Source organism: Hyaena hyaena, unplaced genomic scaffold, assembly GCF_003009895.1.
Source record: "Hyaena hyaena isolate Hyena2069 unplaced genomic scaffold, ASM300989v1 scaffold_563, whole genome shotgun sequence".
NCBI lineage: Eukaryota > Metazoa > Chordata > Mammalia > Carnivora > Hyaenidae > Hyaena > Hyaena hyaena.
The window spans coordinates 1,120,604-1,143,309 of record NW_024081197.1 but is presented as its reverse complement, the minus strand read 5'-3'; the positions used below and the strand labels follow the sequence as shown (position 1 = coordinate 1,143,309).

General features: G+C 33.6%; 1 protein-coding gene across 4 annotated transcripts in view; it reads right to left on the bottom strand.

Annotated features, from left to right (window-relative positions):
* Window positions 1–1,474: 1,474 nt before the first annotated feature.
* Window positions 1,475–22,706, bottom strand: part of MFSD8 (major facilitator superfamily domain containing 8) — a 41,507-nt gene continuing 20,275 nt past the window's right edge. For 3 of the 4 annotated variants that reach the window (XM_039256267.1, XM_039256269.1, XM_039256270.1), the window contains 7 exons: window positions 19,423–19,567; window positions 18,414–18,469; window positions 14,783–14,891; window positions 12,336–12,470; window positions 9,122–9,225; window positions 8,785–9,032; window positions 1,475–2,943 (listed from right to left, as the gene is read on the bottom strand). In XM_039256267.1, the coding sequence (XP_039112198.1) occupies window positions 2,737–2,943; window positions 8,785–9,032; window positions 9,122–9,225; window positions 12,336–12,470; window positions 14,783–14,891; window positions 18,414–18,469; window positions 19,423–19,567 (1,004 nt within the window). In that variant the 3' untranslated portion in view covers window positions 1,475–2,736. The remainder of the gene's footprint in view (window positions 2,944–8,784; window positions 9,033–9,121; window positions 9,226–12,335; window positions 12,471–14,782; window positions 14,892–18,413; window positions 18,470–19,422; window positions 19,568–22,706) is intronic. The other variant, XM_039256268.1, reaches the window with a different exon arrangement.

Sequence of the window (22,706 nt, the reverse complement as noted above, 5' to 3'; positions counted from 1 at the left end):
AAGGGTGGAGTTTACTCTTTAAGATTAGAAGTTACCCAAAAAATGTAAGACTTAGGAAAGAGCTGCAGAACATCAGAGAAGAGAGATCCCAGGACTTGACCAAATAGACAGAAACCTGGCTATGGCTCTCTCTGATAAGTCTAACTTAAGCAGAGTCTCACTATGAGAGGTGGAAAAGAGTAAAAACAATCTCTAAAATTTAATCATGGGATGATTTCTGTCAAATTAAGCTTTCTACTAGGGCTGAAGAAGTTGGATTTAAGAGTACAGCAAATTTCAACAGCAAAAAATGCCAAACAGTGTGATTTAAAAATGGGCAGAGGAGGGGTACCTGGCTGGCTCAGTAAGTAGAGCATGTAATTCTTGATCTCAGGGTCATGAGTTCAAGCCCCACATTGCGTGTAGAGCTAACTTTAAAAAAATTTTTTTTTAATGGGCAGAGGATCTGAATGGACGTTTTTCCAAAGGGCATACATATGGTACATGAAGACAAGTACATGAAAGGATGCTCCACATCACTAATCCACAGGGAAATGGAAGTGAAAACCACAATAAGATGTCATCACCTCACACCAGTTAGAATGGCTATTATCAAAAAGACAAGAAATAAGAAGTGAGAATGTGGAGAAAAAGGAACCCTTGTGCCTTGTTGGTGAGAATGTAAATTGGTGCAGCTACTGTGGAAAACAGAATGGAGGTTTCTCAAAAATTAACAACCACCATATAATGTGGCAATCCCCCTTATGGGTATATATCCAAAGGAGACAAAGCCAGGATTTCAAAGAGATATGTGCACTCTCATGTTCACTGCAGCATTATTCACAAACTCCATGATATGGAAACAACCTAGATGTCCATTAATGGATGAATAAAGATGTATATACGTGTTGGAATATTATTCAGCCACTAGAAATATGGAGAAATAAGGAGAAATTAGAAGCAGAGAGTAGGATGGAGGTTGACAGGGGCACTGGGGTAGAGGAAATGAGACACTGGTCAGAAGACAAACTTCCTGTTATAAGATGACTAAGTTCTGGGGATCTGTTATACAGCATGGTGATGACAATTAGTAATACTGTATTATACACTTAAAAGTTGCTAAGAGAGTAGATCTTAAATGTTCTCACCACAAAAAAAAAAATAATAATAATTATGTGATAGGATGGAGGTGTTACTTAATGCTATCGTGGTAATCATTTTGCTGTATATAAGTTTATCAAATCACGTTGAACTTACACAATGTTGTATGTTAATTATATCTCAATAAAGCTGTAAAAACAAACAAACAAAAGATCCAGGGAGAAGATATCCATTTGCAAGCCAAGGAGTGACCTCAGAACAAACTAACACTGCTGACAATCTTGGTCTTAGACTTCTAGCCTCCAGAACTGTGAGAAATAAATAAATAAATTTCTGTTGTTCAAGCCAAAAAACAAACAAAACAAAAACCCACAAGAATACAACAAACATAGTATAAAGTGCAGATTACAGTGTTTACTTACTTGTTCACTTTCAGATTTGAAAATAGAACTTAGAGTAGGAAACATTTGGAAAAATATTTAGAAATATTTTTGCATATTTTGGTAATTATTAATTATCCATATACATAATTCTATATTAGTTCTTTTTATCAGCATTCAACTTATGTAGAGGTAGAAATGTACACATAGAGAGTATGATTTAGCCAACTTCAAGTAAAATCAGTAACCTGTTAGATTAAAGCAATTTTACCTCAAATATTTATTAGCCTAACTAGATTAGGGCTGTCATGGCCTATTCAAATTTAAAATTCTGCAGTTTGGAATAGTTACAGAGACATAGCTTGAAAACTGCTATGTCTTCCCTGCCACCACTGAGAGATGGGAAAAGTAAATAAATTAAATAATTTAATTAAATAATTAAAGTGATAGTTTTTCTCCAGAATTTAAGGGAGCTGAAAAATGACAGTATTTTAAAAAACAGTTGGCTACTCAGTATATGTATAAAGTAATATATCTGGCTTATGATTCTGAAGTGAATTATTTATTAGTATTTGAAAGAAAAAAACAATTAGTCCTACTAAAGGTAATGAAATCCATCTTGATATCTTAATCTTTATTGCTCAAATATTAGCATTATTTGTACTTTCCTATTAACTTAGGGAACCAAAATAGGTCAGAAGGTATAGAATTAAAAATAATGACTTCTAGAAGGTAAGGTAGGATGGCAGGCATGGTAAATGGAAAATTTTATGATTTGTGTTGCATAAGGAAATTTGATAATAGAAGCTGCATTTTTTAAATAAATAAAAAGTAGGTATCTTCAAACATAGGAACCTCTATTTAGGTAAATAATTTCTATAATTTCATTTTTAGTAATTCATACAGAACTCTCCTTATCGTTTCACTACATAAATATTTTCTCATTATTTTAATGACACCTCTGCAGTTTGAATTAAGAGCACAACTTCATATTTATAAACCACTGTCCATTCACTCATGAGTTCATGCAACTGCTAAAGAGCTATTATATGAAGAATACTTTTTGAAATATGGAAATTATGAACCAGAGTGTTTTTATATATTACTGTTCATATTTATACATAGAATTCCCTGTATTATTCAATATATATTCTTGTTATTCAAAATACACAATATTTGTAGCCTGACTTTTGGAAATTGACTTATAGCAATGGTCTTGCAGAGTCCTGGAAGAAGAAGCCCCATACAAGTACCTTCCATCACAGTGTTAGTTAGGTTACTCTTGAATCCTTCCATGCCTTACAGAAAAAGCAACAAGTCTTTTGTAAACCACACCCAGTAGCATTATGGTAAGTGCCACTATTCCACAGACAAGGCTGAATGCCCATCGCGGACCCCAGGAAGTATACACTTGGGTGATGAACACAGGTCCAAGAATCCGTGCTGCACTTCCAGAAGCTGTTAACCAGCCCATGTACACACCCTGTGGTGGAGAGAGAGAATAAGACTGAGATTTATAGGTTTAATTACTTTAAAAATAAGGATGAAAGTACTATTACCAAACTATGACAAACTTACAAGAATCACCTTCTCCATCTTTTATTTTAAATTAAGTATAAAATTCCTCTCTATAATTACAGCAAATAATGAACAGTATACTTATTTGATTAGTCAGTTTAAGAAAAATAAAAGTCCAAGGGACACAGGTATGTTGTTTCAAAGGGACACATGCACCCCAATGTTTATAGCAGCACTATCAACAATAGCCAAAGTACGGAAAGAGCCCAAATGTCCATCGATGGATAAATGGATAAAGAAAATGTGGTATATATAGGTACAATGGAATATTACTCGGCAATCAAAAAGAATGAAACCTTGCCATTTGCAACCACGTGGATGGAACTAGAGGGTATCATGCTAAGCAAAACTCATCAGAGAAAGACAAATATATGACTTCACTCATATGAGGACTTTAAGATATAAAACATATGAACATAAGGGAAGGGAAGCAAAAACAATATAAAAACATGGAGGGGGACAAAAACCTAAGAGTCTCTTAAATATGGAGAACAGACAGAGGGTTGCTGGAGGGGTTATGGGAGGGAGGATGGGCTAAATGGGTAAGGGACATTAAGGAATCTACCCTTGAAATCACTATTGCACTATATGCTAACTTGGATATAAATTTTAAAAATTAAATAAAATTTTTAAAAGAAAAATAAAAGTAGTATAAACAGATAAACAATGTCTAATGTCTATTAAAGCTATGGGAACAATTTAATTTTTTAATCTACCCTTTATGGCTAACATTTATTTTATACTTACTATATTCCAAACACTGTGCTAGGTGCTTTACATATATTGTTCCAATATACACAAATTTCTGCAATTGGTATTATCCTCATTTAACAAATGTGGAAGCTGAAGCTTAGAAAATTCAAGTAACTTATCCAACATATTTAAAGGCATGTTTGGCTGAATCCACTATAACACTTTCCACTATACCATAATGTCACTCTTCCGAAACTGTACTCCAAACTATAACCCATACAATCTACCCAAGAACGTACAGCTCAGCAGTACTTTTAATATCCCCAAATTGAAAACACCTTAACCATCCATCAATGGTGGATTAAGTAAATAAATTATGATGTATTTAATGAATGGAATGCTAATCAGTTACTTAAAAGAATAAGGTCCTATATAGAGTAAGATCTTATAACGAGAACATCTATATGCATTGACATGGAAAGAAGATTATGGCTATTAAGTAAAATACTCCAAGATGCGAAAAATATATATATTATGTACATGAGATAGAATGTACTGTTTAATTTTTTTTTAAAGGCATGAGTGCATTGTAAAATTTGTATGAAACTAGAAAAGACCCCAAATAGCCAATGTCATGATGAAAAAGAAAAGCAAAGTGGAGGCATCAGAATTCCAGACTTCAAGTTGTATCTATTACAAAGCTGTAATCATCAACACAATATGGTACTAGCACAAAAACAGACATGTAGATCAATGGAAAAGAATAGAGAACCTAGATATGGACCCACAAATGTGTGGCCAACTAAACTTTGACAAAGCAGGAAAGAATATCCAATGGAAAAAAGACAGACTCTTCAATAAATGGTGTTGAGAAAACTGGATAGTGACATGCAGAAAAATGCAAACTAGACCAGATTCTTATGCCGTACACAAAAATAAATTCAAAATGGATGAAAGAACTAAATGTGAGATAGGAAACAACCAAAATCCTAGAGGAGAAAACAGGCAGCAATCTCTTTGACATCGGCCATAGAAACTTCTTACTAGACACATCTCCAGAGGCAAGGGAAGCAAAAGCAAAAATGAACTTTTGGGACTTCATCAAGATAAAAAGCTTCTGCACAGCGAAGGAAACAATCAACTAAACTAAAAGACAACCAACAGAATGGGAGAAGATATTTGCAAATGACATACTGGAAAAAGGACTAGAATCCAAAATCTGTAAAGAACTTATTAAACTCAATACCCAAAAAACAAATAATCCAGTGAAAAAATAGGCAAAGACATCAACAAGCATTTCTCCAAAGAAGTTGTACAAATGGCTAAGAGACACATGAAAAGATGCTCAACATCACTCATCCTCAGAGAAACACACATCAAAACCATAATGAGATACCACCTCAGACGTGCCAGAAAGGCTAAAATTAACAACTCAGGTAACAACAGATGTTGGCAAGGATGCGGAGAAAGGGGGATCCCTCTCACCCTTACACTGTTGGTGGGAATGCAAACTGGGTTAGCCACTTTGGAGAACAATATGGACGTTCTCATAAAGTTAAAAATAATACTACCCTATGTACAACCCAGCAATTGTACTACTAGGTATTTATTGAAAGGATACAAAAATGCTGATTTGAAGGAGCAGATGCACCCCAATGTTTATGTAGCACTATCAACAATAGGCAAATTATGGAAAGAACCCAAATATCTGTTGACTCATGAATGGATAAAGAAGATGTGGTATATATATGTGTATATATATATATATATGTATATGTATGTACATATATGTGTATGTATGTATATATGTGTATGTGTATATATATATAAAAACACACACACACACAAATGGAATATTACTCACCCATCAAAAAAGAATGAAATCTTGCCTTTTGCAACAATGTGGATAGAACTAGAATGTATTATGTGAAATGATTTAAGTTAGTTAGAGAAAGACAAATACCATATGATTTCACTCATATGTGGAATTTAAGAAACAAAACAGATGAGGGGCGCCTGGGTGGCTTAGTATGTTAAGCATCCAACTGTCATGATCTCACAGTTCATAAGATTGAATTCCACAATGGACTCCATGCTGATAGCACAAAGTCTGCTTGGGATTCTCTCTCTTGCTCTCTCTATGCCCCTCCCCCACCCTCTCTCTAGAATAAATAAACTAAAAAAAAAAAGAAACAAAACAGATGAATACTGGGGAAGGGAAAGAAAAATAAAATAAGATAAAAACAGAGAGATAGATAAACCATTAAGAGACTTAACTATAGAGAACAAACTCAGGGTTGCTGGAGGGAGGCAGCTGTGGGGGTGGGGATAGGCTAATAGGAGATGGGCATTAAGGAGGGCACCTGTGATAAGCCTGGGTGTTATATGTAAGTGATGAATCACTAAATTCTACTTCTGAAATCAACACTATACTATATGTTAACTACTTGAATTTAAATAAAAACTTGGAAGAAAAAAATAATAATTAAATACGTGTAATATAAAAAAACATTTTCATAATTTTAGCTAATTGTTATCACTGATATTTAACACTCATTTATAAATAACTAAATACTACACACTAATAAATGTCTTCCAGTTAAAAAAAAGGAACAAGTCCACATATGCTTGAATAGGTATAGAAAAATGTCTTGAGGCATACAAATGAAATAAACAGGGGTTGACTTTAGTGTGTTGAAGCTAAGGGGAGTCTTCGTTTTCTAGTATACACATTTCAAACTATTTGAATTTTTTACAACTATCACACATTGCTTTTGTTATGTGCTTTTATTCTTTGTTTTGAAAATACAGTTTTATGGACTGAACGACTCAGAAAGTAAAATGTTTTACCTACTATTATAGCTTAAAAACACAGTGTTAAAATTTTTCTTATCTCTTTGCCTTATTTCAATAGAAATATTAATTTCTGCCCTGAAAATGTAATACTATCAGTGAAAATTTTATTTTATTTTTTCTTTTTTGTCTTTCAAAAAAAAAAAAGATTTAATGTTTGTTTGCTTTTGAAGAAGAGACATAGAGCATAAGCAGGGGAGGGTCAGAGAGAGAGACACAGAATTCGAAGGAGGCTCCATGCTCTAAGCTGTCATTACAGAGCCTGACGTGGGACTCGAACTCACAAGCTTTGAGATTACAACCTAGGGTGCCTGTGTGGCTCAGTTGGTTAAGCATCTGGCTTTGGCTCAGGTCATGATCTCCTGGATCTCAAGTTCGAGCCCCACTTCGGGCTCTGTGCTGACAGCTCAGAGCCTGGAGCCTGCTACAGATTGTTTCCCTTTCTCTCTGCCCCTCCCCTGCTTGCCTTCTGTCTCTCTTTCTCTCTCTCTCAAAAATAAACCTTAAAAAAAAATTTTTAAAAAAAGAGAGATTATGACCTGAGCCAAAGTTAGAGACAATTAGACTGAGCCACCCAGGCACCCCTATCAGTGTAATTTTTATTTATTTATTATTTTTAATTTTTTTAAATGTTTTCTTTATTTCTGAGAGAGAGAGAGACCGTATGAGCAGGGGAGGGTCAGAGAGAGAGGGAGACACAGAATCTGAAGCATGGTCCAGGCTCTGAGCTGTCAGCACACAGCCTGATGCGGGGCTCAAACCCACAAACCGTCAAATCATGACCTGAGCCGAAGTCAGTCGCTTAACCGACTGAGCCACCCAGGTGCCCCAACAGTGTAATTTTTAAAGAGGAAAGTAATATTTTCATTTTGTGACCATTTAAATAACTTCTACTAAAAAGAAGGGTTAGAAGTAAACCCTGGAAATAACCTAAATGTACTATAATTGGAAAATGAATAAATGATGGTACACACATAAAATGGAATATGATGTCTGTTAAAGAAAACTAAATGTCATGGGACAATTATTTACAATATATTGCTATATACATTTTTTAAAGAAGATTATAAAATAGTAATGTGGTGCCTGGGTGGCTCAGTCAGTTAAGCGCCCAACTTCAGCTCAGGTCATTTTCTCACAGCTTGTGAGTTCAAGCCCCATGTTGGGTTCCATGCTGACAGCTCATAGCCTGAAGCCTGCCTCCAATTCTGTGTCTCCCTCTCTCTGCCTCTTCCCCTGTTCACAGTCTCTCAAAAATAAACAAACATTAAAAAAAATTTTAAAAAGTAACAATGATGTAATCCTATTTTGTGTTAAACACCCACATACATAGATAAAACATTGAAAGTATAATTTCACCAAAATATTGTCTCTGATAGTTTTCTCCATTTGGACTCTATATTTTTTCTAATTTTTATATAATGAATATGAAAATTCTTTTTTTTAATTTAAATTTGTTTTATTGTTTTATTTATTTCTGAGAAAGAGACAGCGTGAGCAGGGGAGGGTCAGAGAGAGAGGGAGACACAGAATCTGAAACAGGCTCCAGGCTCTGGCAGTCAGCACAGAGCCCAACACGGGGCTCAAACCCATGAACCGTGAGATCATGACCTGAGCCAAAGTCGGACGTTTAACCGACTTGACCTGAGCCACCCAGGCGCCCCTGAAAATTCTTATAATAAAAACTAATTTTAGATGAGCACTGAGTTTTATGTGGAAACTAATTTGACAATAAACTATTTGTAAAAAAAAAAAAATAAAAACTAATTTTAAATTATACATAGCTGCTATACATGTTTAAGACTGCTGTGTTTTCCTCTCTTAGTAATTGTCCCTAGAACCATATGAAATTAAGCCTAGATCCACACTGTCTATCATTTTTGGTTTCCTAACTTTTGCCTAGTTTAACAATGAGTTTCAGAAATTTATGCTTCAGATATATTTTTTCTCTGAAAAGGATTTTGAGCTCACAATCTTGAATTCAAAACACTTTTGAGCTCTAAGTTAGAGTCCTCTTTGTTAAATCTCAGCTTACTAAGTCCTAAAACTATTTTACAAAAGTTGTGGTTTTTTTTTAGTTTAAAGTGCTGAATATGATAAAAATCCACCAAATCACCTTGTGTAAAAATAAAGAATAGTAACAAAAAATGTACTTACAATTATACTTCATGTGATTACGATATCAGGATAACTTGCTCACCTGAGGTTTTGGTCCCAGAATTTTTGAATACAACGTATAGGACATAACATTGCAGGATGGATAGCCTACTCCGATTAGCACAGCTGCTGTGAGGAACTGGGCCAGATGGATCATGGGGATGTAGAAGCACCAGGCTTGTTCAATTGGGCAACCAGTGGGTCCTTCATTGTGATCTTCTCTTGAAGACTTCCAAAGAGTAATAATAATTTCCCCAAATGTGATATTAGGGATTGAATTATTATGTAAATCTGTAAAAACAAAATTAGTACAGTACATTACTTGTTAATTTTAGATGGATTAACAGGGGGTAACATTATAGAAATAAGTATGGCTATACCTTCCCACTGTATTTTGGGAAACTGATTTCCCCAAGGTAAAAAGATAAAGAAGCCAACCCATATAATGATGAGTCCTCCCAGTAGAATTGCACGCTCACCAATCCTGTTAAAGAACAGAAACTCTGTAATTAAAAAAGAAAACATGATTACATAGTTTTATTACTTTTATATTTTATAAACTATGATATAATATTTTAATGCTTTTAGTCATATACCAATTAATATGAATGCTAAATATAATTTTTCACTAAAAGGAACCTGTTGATTTCAGATCTGGGACAGAAAATGTGTAAGATGAGTCTGGATATTTTTTCATAGAAAAGAACACAGAAGCTATCAGTGGCTACTAGGTACTTTTAGCCAATAGTAAAGGTACTCTGGCCAATTTGGCGTTTGGCCAAAATGCAACAGTGTGAACAACAGAAATAATAATAATAACAATGGATTAAAACACGCAAAAATGTTAAAATCTATGAATTAATATTATATGAAAATAAAATACTCTTGGTTAGTTTTGAATGAAAATATCAACATTTTTCAATTATCTATTAATATATTAATGGATCTAGAAATGATCAATGGTCACTAACATTATAAAGAGATAAACAAAATGTAACATTTCTCCCAATATAAGTACATATTACCGCTTATAAAGTATATTCTTGTCAAAAAATTTAACTTATATTTCATCAAACTTCTAGATATAAGTGCCGATATTTGAGAAATATAGTAAACATGGAAAAATGTTAACACCACCACCACCAGTACCATAGGAATTCAATTAGCAAGACTCAAAATGTGAGAAATTATAAAGCATACACCCTGATTTCTTCAATTTGTAAGGAAAAAAGAGAGAGATGGAAAACCTATAGATAAAGAGACTTAAGAAACTTAAGAGCCTTGTGGCACCTGGGTGGCTCAGTTGGTTAAGCATCTGACTTCAACTCAGGTCATGATCTCATGGTCATGGGTTTGAGCCCTGCTTTGGGCTCTGTGCTGACAGCTCAGAGCCTGGAGCCTGCTTTGGATTCTGTGTCTCCCTCTCTCTCTGCTCCTACCCCACTCATGCTCTGTCTCTCTCTCTCTCAAAAATAAAAATAAACATTAAAAAATAATTAAAAAAAAAAAAAAAGAAACACAAGAGCCTGAATCAAGTAAGCTGTGAAACAAAATAAAACAAAACAAAATAAATTTTAAAAATATTTAAAATAGGGGAGAAAACTTGGAATACTGCCTGGATATTTGAGGATATTTAGAAATCACTGTTAACATTTTTAGATGTGATAATGTTGTCATCATTGGCTTTTAGAAATACATACTGAAATGTTTATGGAAGATATGAAATGATATCTGGGATTGGCTTCAAAATAATTTATGTATGGGGGTAGGGAGTGTGGAGTAAGTAGAAGTATAAATAAATCACAATTATTCAAGGATTCATAATTATTGAAGCTGGGTAATAGATATTAGAAATTTAGTACATGATCCTATCTACATCTTTGTATATGTTAGAAATTTTCCATAGTAAAAAATGAAATAAACAAACACAACCAGGGGCGCCTCGGTGGCTCAGTCGGTTAAGTGTCCGACTTCGACTCAGGTCATGATCTCACGGTTTGTGGGTTCGAGCCTCACGTCTGGCTCTGTGCTGACAGCCAGCTCAGAGCCTGGAGCCTGTTTCAGATTCTGTATCTCCCTCTCTCTCTGACCCTACCCTGCTCATGCTGTCTCTCTCTCTCTCAGAAATAAATAAAATTTTTTTAGTTAAAAAAAAAAGACCAAAGAGTCCCTAAAACAAAATAAACCCAAACACCTCCCATCACCTTCAGAATACCTACAAGGCTTCACATCATTCCGATCTGATCTTCTTCCATTGTCTTTTCTTTCCTGCTCTGGCCAAACTTGCCTTCCTGCTTGCTCCTTAAACACACAAAGCTCAGTCTTCTGGAGAAAGAGAGTTCCAGGCCCCTGCATGACTGTTTTCTGACTTTGTTGAGGTCACTGCTTGGATGTAACTTCCTCAAACACGCCTTCGTAGAGCAGTCAGTCAAAATAACACTGCCACTCTCTCTTCCAATCCTGCCCTTGCTACTCTCTATTCTCATCCTCTGCTCCATTCTTCTTCACAGTACTTACCATTACTTGACTTCATATTTTTTTTATTGGTTTTCCTTCCCAATAGAACACAAACTCTTTGAAGGTATGGAGTGGAAAATCTGTAAGAATGCCTATCAGCAGGACTGCTCTATTTCCATAGCAAGAGGTAATTCATTTACTATTATTTAATTTTGAATATAAATCTATGCCTATGTCTACATCTATATCTCAACCTTCTACTTGGTTTTATAAGCATAGGAATATTCATAGTATCCCCCATTGCACCTAACCCGACACAACGAATCAAGATTTGTTAATTGATTTTGGAACATTATAAAATTCTAAAGTATTATTAAAATATTGTAAGAATATTAAATTGTTAGAATTGTCTAAATTTATCAACTAATGTCTCGTCTCAGACTACATGAATGAACTTAATTTTATACAAGCACTTCCCCCAAAGTGTGTTCTTTATACTTACAGTTTTACAAAATACTTCTTTAAAACAATGTTCTATGGTCAAAGTTACAAATAACTTTGTACAATAACTATATTATGCTACATAATATATTTGTCATTATAATATTATATATACGTACTGAAGATTTGAAAGTTTTAGAGGAAAGAAGTTTGGTAATTTTAAGCAGAATTTTCCAGACTTAACCATTAAATCCTTTCTGTTGCATAACATATATTACCATCCAGCAGAACAAAGTTTTATAAAATACACTTTTAGAAATACTTTAAATAAAATATAATATGCAAAAGATACATTAGAAGACAATTCACTTTGTAAAATATCTTGCTTCACCAATGACTTTACCAAAGGTTTAGTAATATATACTCCCTCAATAAACTTTAAATCTGTTTGCAAACATTCAAGGACTGAAACTTATAGATAATGAGAGAAAACCTTTATTATTTTATTTTACTAATACATTTGTTTACATTGTTAGCTTTCAATGGGAGATCAGGTAAGAAAGGTGTGAAGCCTTGTAGGTATTCTGAAGGTGATGTGAGGTGTTGAGTTAGTTTCATGTTTCACTTTTTAAAAAAGACTTTTTTAAGAGCCTATTTTAAAATTGACTGAAACAAAATCAAAGACACATAACTTACTTCTTAGAAAGTAATTTAATCCCCATGAGAATAATAATTGCCTCAACTCCAAGAGCAGCAAGTATTATTCCACCATATAATACAGCTTGTTCTCGAGTCCAGGCATACATATCCATTGTTAATGGAGTAACGATGCTAAGAAAAACAAATTATTATTATTAATTTAAATCATAGTCATTATAAAAGTGAAATAGAAGTTTTAATAATGATACTGACATATTCAAGAACTTGCATCTCTTTTAGTAATGATACCAGCTCTCTATATAAATTTTTTTTAACATATTTAACTATTACATGCAGTCCGATTGTATTTTTATTTACTAATATTTAATTATATAGGTAATATATCCACATTGCAGAAACTCTAAAAGACAGGAAAAGAAACAAACCAACCATAATTCCTACTATTCTAACTAATCATGGTTAAATCTGGTTTAAAATGGTTTCTTTTTTATTTCATTGAAGTAAGTAATAAAATAATAGTAGTAATGTTACTACTATTATTAGAAGTTTGTTGGATTTTTTTTCTCTCTCAGTCTCTTTTATCTCTATCTTTGAATGTATATATCTCTCTTCCTATCTCTGAATGTTCCTCTTCTTTTATATAACTATCTGTCCCCTTCCTTGCCAACTTTCTTTTCCTACTTTTTATCTCCTCTTAACTGGTACAAAATGGAATTGGAATATATTTAAAATATTCATTCTTTAAGAAAAAAGGAACATCACTATTTTAAATTTTAAAATCAGCTAATGTGGAAAATGGTTTGGTGATTTCTAAATAACTTATACAGAATTACCAGATCACCCAGCAAATCCACTTCTGGGTATATAACTAAAAGAACTGAAAGCAGGGACTTAAACAGATAGCTGTACACCAATGTTCATCACAGCAGCATAGCATTATTCACAACAGGCCAAAGAAGGAAATAACCCAAATGTCCATCAATAGATGAATGGATAAATGAAATTGGTATATACATACAATGGAATATTTTTATTAAAATAAAAATAAATAATAATGAAACCATTAAAAGGTATGACATTCAAATACATGCTATAACATGGATGAACATTTTAAAAAGTCACGCTAAGTGAAATAAGCGAGGCACGAAGGACAAGAGGATATGTGTTGTATGATTCCATTTATATGAGGTACCTAGATTGGAGACAATAGAATAAAGGCTCCCATGAGCTGGGTGAGGGAAATGGGGACTTACTGTTTAATGGGTATAGAGCTTCTGTTTGGAAGGATGAAGAGATTCTGGAAATGGATAGTGGTTATGGCTGTACAACAGTTGTGAATATACTCAATGCCACTGAAGTGTAGGATAAAAAACAGTTAAAATGATATATTTTATGTTATGTGTATTTTGCCACAATTTTTTAAAATGCCCAAAAAAATCAAATGAACTGAAACGTTCACATATTTCAATAATTTAAAAAATAAAAATTAGAAAGTTAAAAATCAAGCCAATCTACATGTACTGTTATAAAAATGTTACAATGTATTGACCAAAGAATAAACCAAATTTTCAAATAATAATGTCACAAAGTCTGTGTTGATTTAATAGACACACATACACATACTAGTACATGCTAGTACTTACACATGTAAGTATAACTAGTACTAACAGTTGTATAGAAAAAATATTTGAAAAATTATACACGAAGTATTAGCAGTGGTTACTTCCAAGGAAAGGAGTGGATGTGGAAATACAGTTGTAGTGTTTATCATATTTACACCAAGAATATATTATTTTTATAACATAATGGAAAGGCATTTTAAAAATAAAAAAGCCACATGATAACTAAAGGTCAACAAAGCCTATACAAGGCAGAAATATATCATACTAGTTTTTTTCAGGATCAGATATTAAATGGAGTTAACACTGCCCGACTGAGCTCCACAGAGTTATATAGCTTAAAGTTAATTTACTCATGGCACTAAAGTTTTATAACTATATTTATCATAAAACTCCAAGAAAGGGAGAAAAGACTAGTGAAACAAATTCCTTTATAAGAAAAACAAAGTAATGGGGCGCCTGGGCGGCTCAGGGTTAAGCAACCAACTTCGGCTCAGGTCATGATCTCAGTTCGTGGGTTCGAGCCCTGCGTTGGGCTCTGTGCTGACAGCTCAGAGCCTGGAGCCTGCTTCAGATTCTGTGTCTCCCTCTCTCTTTGACCCTCCCTTACTCACACTGTCTCTCTCTCTCTCTCAGAAATAAATAAAACATTTTTTTAAAAAAAGAAAAATAAAGTAAGATTATAGACAGAAAACTAACTATATTCAGGTTAAAAGCATAAAATTTATGTATATTTTTTACATCATGACAAAAAGTATGCCTACTATAAAGTTTCTGAGAACATCAATAAGCCTATTAATGTTTCATTAAGAAATACAGGTGATTTAAATAATATGATTTAGATGAAGACAGAATAAAACTTACGTTTCAAAAAGGGCAAAGATAAATAGGACCACAAAAAACAGAACATTGCTGGCCACAACAGCAACTTGATCAATATTTCCTTGGGGAAACTGAACTTCATCTGCACCTGCTATAGCAAACAGGAGAAAAATTATATTACTTAAACATCTAATTTTTCTTATGACACTAAAATAATGTTGAAACTATATATAGCAAATTCTGTGACTAAATATTTAAAATCACTTTTAGGCTTCTAAGTGGTTTAAAAGTAACAACTTATACCACAGAAGTAATTTATAAATGGCTTTTAAAAGTAAAGTGAATTTTCTTCCTAGGAGATGTACTTCAATTCTGTCAACTATAAGAAATACTCAGATTTTCTATTTTCTGTCTCTTAACCCCAAATAGGTATATATTTTATAAAATTCTATAAAATGATCTCATACTACATATATTTGCTTTAAATTTCCAAGTTTTTTTCTATTTTACATAAATCTTAAATTTATAAGGATTTTTTTAAAGACCTCAAATAATTTATTAAATCAGTCCTATGATTCTCTTCAGTGGATATGTATTTTGAATTTCAATGTTAGTGAAATTAGTATGAGTAAGTATCCTTATATGTTATTACACAGCTTAAAAAATCCTTATATTATCATTTATATTTTTGTAAAGTAATATATTTTGCAAATAACCACCCAGATTTGATGGTGGTTTTATAAATTAGGAGTAAATGAATGCATTAACTTATCTTAAAGTATGTATTAAGCTGCATACTCAATATTAGCTATTCCTTATATGACTGAGAAGTATGAAACCAAATACATCTGCTAATATGCATTTGTCCTGCTATTTTATAATTTACCCACTTATTCAGAGTAAACCAAATAAGTAATTCAAGAATGTTTTCATTTTATGCTATCTTTAAGTGTATGTGTAGCACCAGTAGGGGGCAAGGGGCTACTTTCCCAAGATGCAGTAAGTTGCTAAAATTTTTTCATAATAGTGCTTCCCTTTATATCTTAGGATTCCTGACAAGGAATTTCTCCTCCAATAATAAATGAGACTTGGAAATAGTCTGCTATATTTGGGGACAATTAAGCATCCTGAACACTCAACACAGTATGACCTCCATTTCTTGCACAAAGAAAACTGGTCTCCTTTGTCCAGATCCTTTTCCAAGATAGACTCTGGTCCCTGTGGACCTTATATTATTTTGGACAAACCTCTCTGATTCTCAAGTACCACTTTGAACCCAGTCTTTACTCCTTTGAATTAAAAAGCAACACTGCCCCAAGTTAGACTGGAGTTTGCATCATTAGTTTCCTGCAGCCTCTACCCAGTGTTGGCTTCAGTGGAAAAGCTCAGAAATGTTGCATCCTAGACTCTGAGGATTGACCGGGTATCCAAATTATAAATATTTTAGGAAAAGACGATACTAATATATCAATTCAAAGACTATGTAATTAGCAATTATGATCCTATCCAATGATAACATTTTAACAACAGGGAAAAAGCAGAAACATTTTTATTTAATTTTTTTACTGAAATTTAAAACCTTTTTTATTTCAGAAATTATTTTGAAGTGCTTAGAAATCTTATGAAAGAAAATAGATCTGGTCTTTCTAAACTCTGCTTTGTGCTTTAGGGCAGTGTTTTACAATAGAACTCTGACATGGTGGAAATGTTCTTTCTCTGTGCTGTCCAATACAGTTAGCCACTAGCCACACAGAACCATAATTAAACATTTACAGTGTTGGTTGTGTGACTGAGGAATTTTTTCAATGTAATTTAGTTTAATTTAAATTTAAATAGCCAAATGTGGCTGACAGCTACCATATTAGACAGTGCAGTTCTAGATCTTTGATACTTGGTGTGGTTCTTAGACCAGTAGCAGCATCAGCTCCCATGATAGCTTACTATAAAGGTAGATTCTCTGAATCTCACTAGGTTTGCCAGATTTAGCAAATAAAAATACAGGATACTCAGTTAAGTTTGAATTTGTGATATCATAACTAATTATGTTCCATGCAATATTTACAATTTAAATATAAGAATTGTTCCATGAAGTATTTGAGGCATATCTATACTAAAAGATTATTTGTTCTTTATCTGAAATCCAACATTACCCAACTGGGACATATTTATACTAAAAAATTATTCAAATTCTCCTGGGCATCCTGTATTTTATCTGGTGGCTTTGGATAGCACAGGTGCTTTTGAAGCACATTAAATTCAGTGAAGTCCTAATCGATACTGCTATCCCCTTCCAACTTCTGAAAGATTTTGCTTCTTATGTATCTTCCTTTTCTCAACACCTCAAACCCACCCTCCTTTACATGCTCATTCCTTTTACCTGATAGGTCCTTTAAGTTAGCACCCTATTTTTCACCTTAGGGGAAAAAAAGTGGCTTATACCCTACACTGGCACTTGCTCATCATTCTTCCTTTTCTTTCATTTTTTATTTTGAAAAATATCAAATATATATTCAGCCCCTATATTCAACAATATTTTGTCACACTTGATGTGTCTACCCCTTTGTTTACTTTTTTCTCTCACTCTGTTGTGGTGGTGTTTTTCAGTGGCTTACTCTAAATTTGTATCTCTAGCTTTGATTTCTAAGGCCAAAATTACAAATGCCTCTGGCATTTTCTAGTTGTGCTAGTGTAGCATTATATTTAGCTTGATTCAAACTGAAATCATTTTCTCTGTTCAGCCAATGTCCTTTCCTAAATTCTTGTTCTCTCCCATTCTTTCACTTAATCTAGACTCAAAACCTGACAGACATTTTCAACCACTCTATTCCTTAAATATTTCCTATCTAATCTGTCAAGAATCTTAATTTTTTTTTCTTCAAAAACTCACATATCTGTCTTCTCCATTCTTATTTGCTGCCCTAGTTCAGGTCTTCATACATCTAGTTTAATCTCATATGAAATCTTAGTGTCATACTTTTTTTTTTCCAAAAACTTACTAACACTCTTCACCACTCTGCTCTCCATGCTACTTTCAACTTTATCTTCCACTAGTTTTATTGTAAAGATTAAATAAAATGGCTATAGAAGACACCATGTCTTTTCCACATCTTTACAAACTCCTTAAAGGCAAGAACTGAGTTGCAATCTTTTACACAGACGGCGACACTCCCCATGGAGGACATAATTAGTACTTAAATACGAGTTTACTTAGGAAGATATACCTACTGACCAGATTGGTTACTTACTTCTAAGTCAGAGAAAGATCTAAGGGATGATAATGTATATTTGTAGAGTACACCAAAAGAATAAAAATATAGAAGAGAAATCTATTTCCATGATTATGCGAGCAAAGAAATGCTTGAAACAGAAAGATACATTTGGTAGAAATGTCACAGAAATCATTCCAAAGAACTGGAAGGTTTCAGAATACTGGCTCTTTGCAAAGAATATGAAGTGATTTTCAGCAATGGTTTTAACCTTGCCAGTCATGAACACCAAATAACTGATCTGGGCATGTCTTTTGAAAAAATTATCATTTTAGGTAACTTTTAACTTCAAAGATCTTCCCCCAATCACACATTGTACTGTCCTCACAAGTAAAATACAAAACAGACAGAATAATCAGAAATACTTTGATAATGTTATAGTAATTTAATCAAAAGGCTGATAGTACCTTCTTCAAAATTAACACTTTTACACTGTCGTCCTGAGTCATCCACACGATGTTCTCTTAAAAAGAAAAACATAAATATTGTATCCATGAAAAACTTACTATAATAGATAGATGGCTTTAATTTATTAGTAGCCTTCTATTTTTTCACATTCTGATATAGTTTCTTTTACGGACTTCTAAGTAATGAATTTATTACCAATAAGGTATAACCATTAAAAGATACAAGTTACAATTCTTATTATACTACCATATAACATGAAGAATAATATTCAATTCATTCAAAAGCATACATGATCTACCTTAATAAATATTTGAAGTTTTCCAGTGATTTTAAACATTTGTTGTAAACGTTTTTGGGGCCTTGAATAAAGCACTCCAAAGAAATATAAAACTTCTGTAGTTTAATAAAATTTCTTCTAATAAATAAAAGATAAGGTATAAGTAACTTTTGTATTTAAGGTTGATACCAATCATTAATCTACTTAAAACTGTGCTTCCGTATCACTCCTATATTTAGAAACCTGTAGTTAGTAAATAAAGACAAACCTTGAACCTTCAAAGACTTTATAATCTAGTCTCATTTATCAGATTGTCTATTATTTAAGCTAAAAGTACTATATGCATTAGCTGATAAAAAAAAAAAAACAAAAACATGAGGGGCGCCTGGGTGGCTTAGTCGGTTAAGCGTACGACTTTCGCTTAGGTCATGATCTCGCGGTTCGAGCCCCGCGTCGGGCTCTGTGCAGGCTGCCAGCTCGGAGCCTGGAGCCTGTTTCAGTCTGTGACTCCCTGTCTCTCTGACCCTCCCTGCTCACGCTGTCTCTCTCTCTCTCCTAGAAATAAATAAAACATTAAAAAAAAAAATTAAAAAAAAAACAAAACCATGAACACAACTATAGACATCAAAAACCAAATAAAGACTTCATATGAATAATTATCTTCCAATAATGATCATGCTTATTTAATTTCACAATCTACAAAAGTAATTTTATCATTTCTATCTGATTACCTTAATAGAGTAAGGATCAGAATAATATTTAAAACTCCCAGGAATGCTCCAAGTAAAACTGGTGCTGTGTACATATTTATCTGCAGCTTAATGATATCCCATGTCACGCCCTTTTCTCCAATGAGTGCAAAACAAGTCTGAAAAACTTAATAAAATAAAACGTATACAGATAAATTATTAAGTGGGAGGCAAGGGCAAAAAAAAATTTGAGAGACATTTACTACAAAATTGGAAGCAACTTTATGGAATCATCCATCTACATCACACATCTCAATAGAGGTAAGGGGACAAAATATTTACTCTTTTTCCATATAAAACATAAATATTCATACAGTACATAAAAGATATACAATTGATCTGTTGAGATTAGGAAAAAAAACATCTAAAAAAGCTCTTTGGTGGGACAATAATGAGAAAAAGGTTGAGAAACACTGATATACATACATTCGCAAGGTAGTATATATAAAGTAATTTGTCAGTATCTTCCTTTTTAAAAAACATCTCCACAGAAAATTTAAATTATCCAATTTCTTCCATTAAAAAATTACAATTTCATTATAAGAAATAGAATGTCATATTTTAAGTCAATATTTCAAATTATCACTCTGTATATGGTATTTAAATCATATATATTTTTAAATTTGGATCTATGGCAAAAATCAATCTTTGTGGAAGAGAACTAGTTTGCTTTCCTGATTTAGATTCTGTATCTGGCTCTTCCAATAATTTACAAGTAACCTTCGGGTAAGGATGAAGTAAGATATTACACATAAAATACTTAGAACAGCGTCTAGCACATAGTAAACTTTCAATAAATGCTAGTGGTGTTAATGTGCTTATTACAGGAAAGGTCATTTAATCTTTTCAAGGCCTACATTTACTCATCTAAAAATAATACAAAATATTTAAATAATACAAAATCTTTAAAATACTTTTTCTTTTTGATTATTTCTTTTATTCTCAGGTTGAAAATGTGACAAATTAATGAACAAGGTGATATAAATTTTAGTACTGGTCTTTTTTTTTTCTAATTTCCTGTCTGTCTTTGAAATAGCTGATACTGTCTCTAAACCTCTATATTCTTGGCTCTGAAATAAAGTGGGTTGAGCTAAATAACTTCTTAAGCCATCCCTGGTTCTAAAATGCTATGAGATCTATTACATGCTTTTACCTCTTTTATTTTATCATTATTTAATTTTCAAAATACTTCTTATTTACTAAGAACCTAAGTCTATACCAGGTACTGTGCTAGATACTGAGGGTAGAGTGGTAAATGAAAAGACCCATACTATGTCCTCATATATTTTATAATACGGCAATAGATGCAATTATTCTACATTTGTACTTATACTCCAAAATATTAAACTGGAATATTAGATTTTGGTGAAAGATAAATTGGATTCTCTTTTGCAGAGCTTTTTCTTGGTTATCTAAAAGAAAGTAATGGAGTGGTGCCTGGGTGGCTTAGTTGGTTGGGCATCTGATGTCGGCTCAGGCCATGATCCTGTGGTTTGTGGGTTTGAGCCTCACGTCAGGATCTGTGCTGACAGCTCAGAGCCTGGCGCTTGCTTTGGATTCTGTGTCTCCCTCTTCCTCTACCCCTCCCCCATTTGTGCTCTATGTCTCTCTCTCAGGAATAAACATTTAAAAAAATGTTTAAAAAAAATAATGGAGGGACGCCTCGGTGGCTCAGTTGGTTAAGCGTCTGACTTTGGCTCAGGTCATGATCTCATGGTTCGTGGGTTCAAGCCCCGCATCGGGCTCTGTGTTGATGGCTAGCTTAGAGCCTAGAGCCTGTTTCAGATTCTGTACCTCCCTCTCTCTCTGACCCTCCCCTTCTCACGCTGTCTCTCTCTCTCTCTCTCAGAAATAAATTTAAAAAAATAAAAAAATTTAAAAATTTTAAAAAATAATAATGGAAACGAGTGAGGGTAGGATATTAATGATAAAGTAAATGGAAATGGACTCAAAGAGATGGTATTCATAACTGTAATATTCAAAGCATGAACCAATTATATGATTTTTCAATGTTTTTCTTTCTTATTTAATTTTTTTAAAGGCTTATCTATTTATTTTTGAGAGAGATAGAAAGGTGGAGGGAAAGGCAAAGAGAGAGGGATAGAGAATCTCAAGCTGGCTCTGCACTGTCAGCACAGAGCCTGATGTGGGGCTCCAACTCACAAACCATGAGATCATGACCTAAGCTGAAACCATGAGTTGGACGCTTAACCAACTGAGCCATGCAGGTGACCCTTCAATGTTTTTTTAGGCATAAAAATTACTAATTTATCTAATCAGGAAAAACTTGTCTTAGGGAAGTATTAAGTTTTATTGTTTTACACTCAGCTAAAGGATGGACACTTTGAAGAACAGTCTTTAAGTAGTCTTTCTAAGATTCTTCAAACCTCAGAATAGTCTGAAAAGTATGGGCAAAGAGCAAAAGGGTAAAGAACCTTCTATAACTTTCCTCAAATCCTTTAGTCAAAAGAATTTTGTTTCTGGGGTGTCTGGGTGTTTCAGTTGGTTAAGTGTCCAACTCTTCAAAAATTTTTCAAAGTTTATTTATTTTGTGAGAGAAACAGCACAAGCAGGGGAGAGACAGAGACAGAGCAAGAGAGAGAGTATCCCAAGCAGGCTCTGCACTGTCAGCCCAGAGCCCACTTTGGGGCTCTAACTCATCAACCATGAGATCATGACCCGAGCCAAAATCAAGAGCTGAAATCAAGAGTCAGACATTTAAGGACTGAGCTACCCAGGCACCCCTAGCGTCAAACTTTTGATTTCAGCTCAGCTCATGATCTCACAGCCATGGGATGGAGCCCCACATTGGGCTCTGCACTGAGCACAGAGACTACCTGATTCTCTTTCCCTCTCTCTCTGCCCCTCTTCCACTTGCACAGATGTACATACAGGTACACTTTCTCTCCAAAAATAAAAATTTTAAAAATTTAAAAAATAATTTGTTTCTAATAAACAAGATAAAAAGCTAAGTATAATGGAGATGTCAAGCTAAATGATTATTTCACAGAACATACACTAAGGAGTCAGACAGAGTTAGGTTTGAATCTCATATTTCCCATTTGTTATCTGGCTGACCTTGAATAACTTACTTAGACTCTCTACGCTTTGGTGTCCTAATTAGTCCTAGTAAAATGGGACTAATATTATTTACTTTAGAGAACATTTGTTAACACATATAGAGAGCCTAGAGGCACCTGGGTGGCTCAGTCGGTTAAGCATCCAACTTTGGCTCAGGTCATGATCTCATGGTTCGTGGGTTCGAG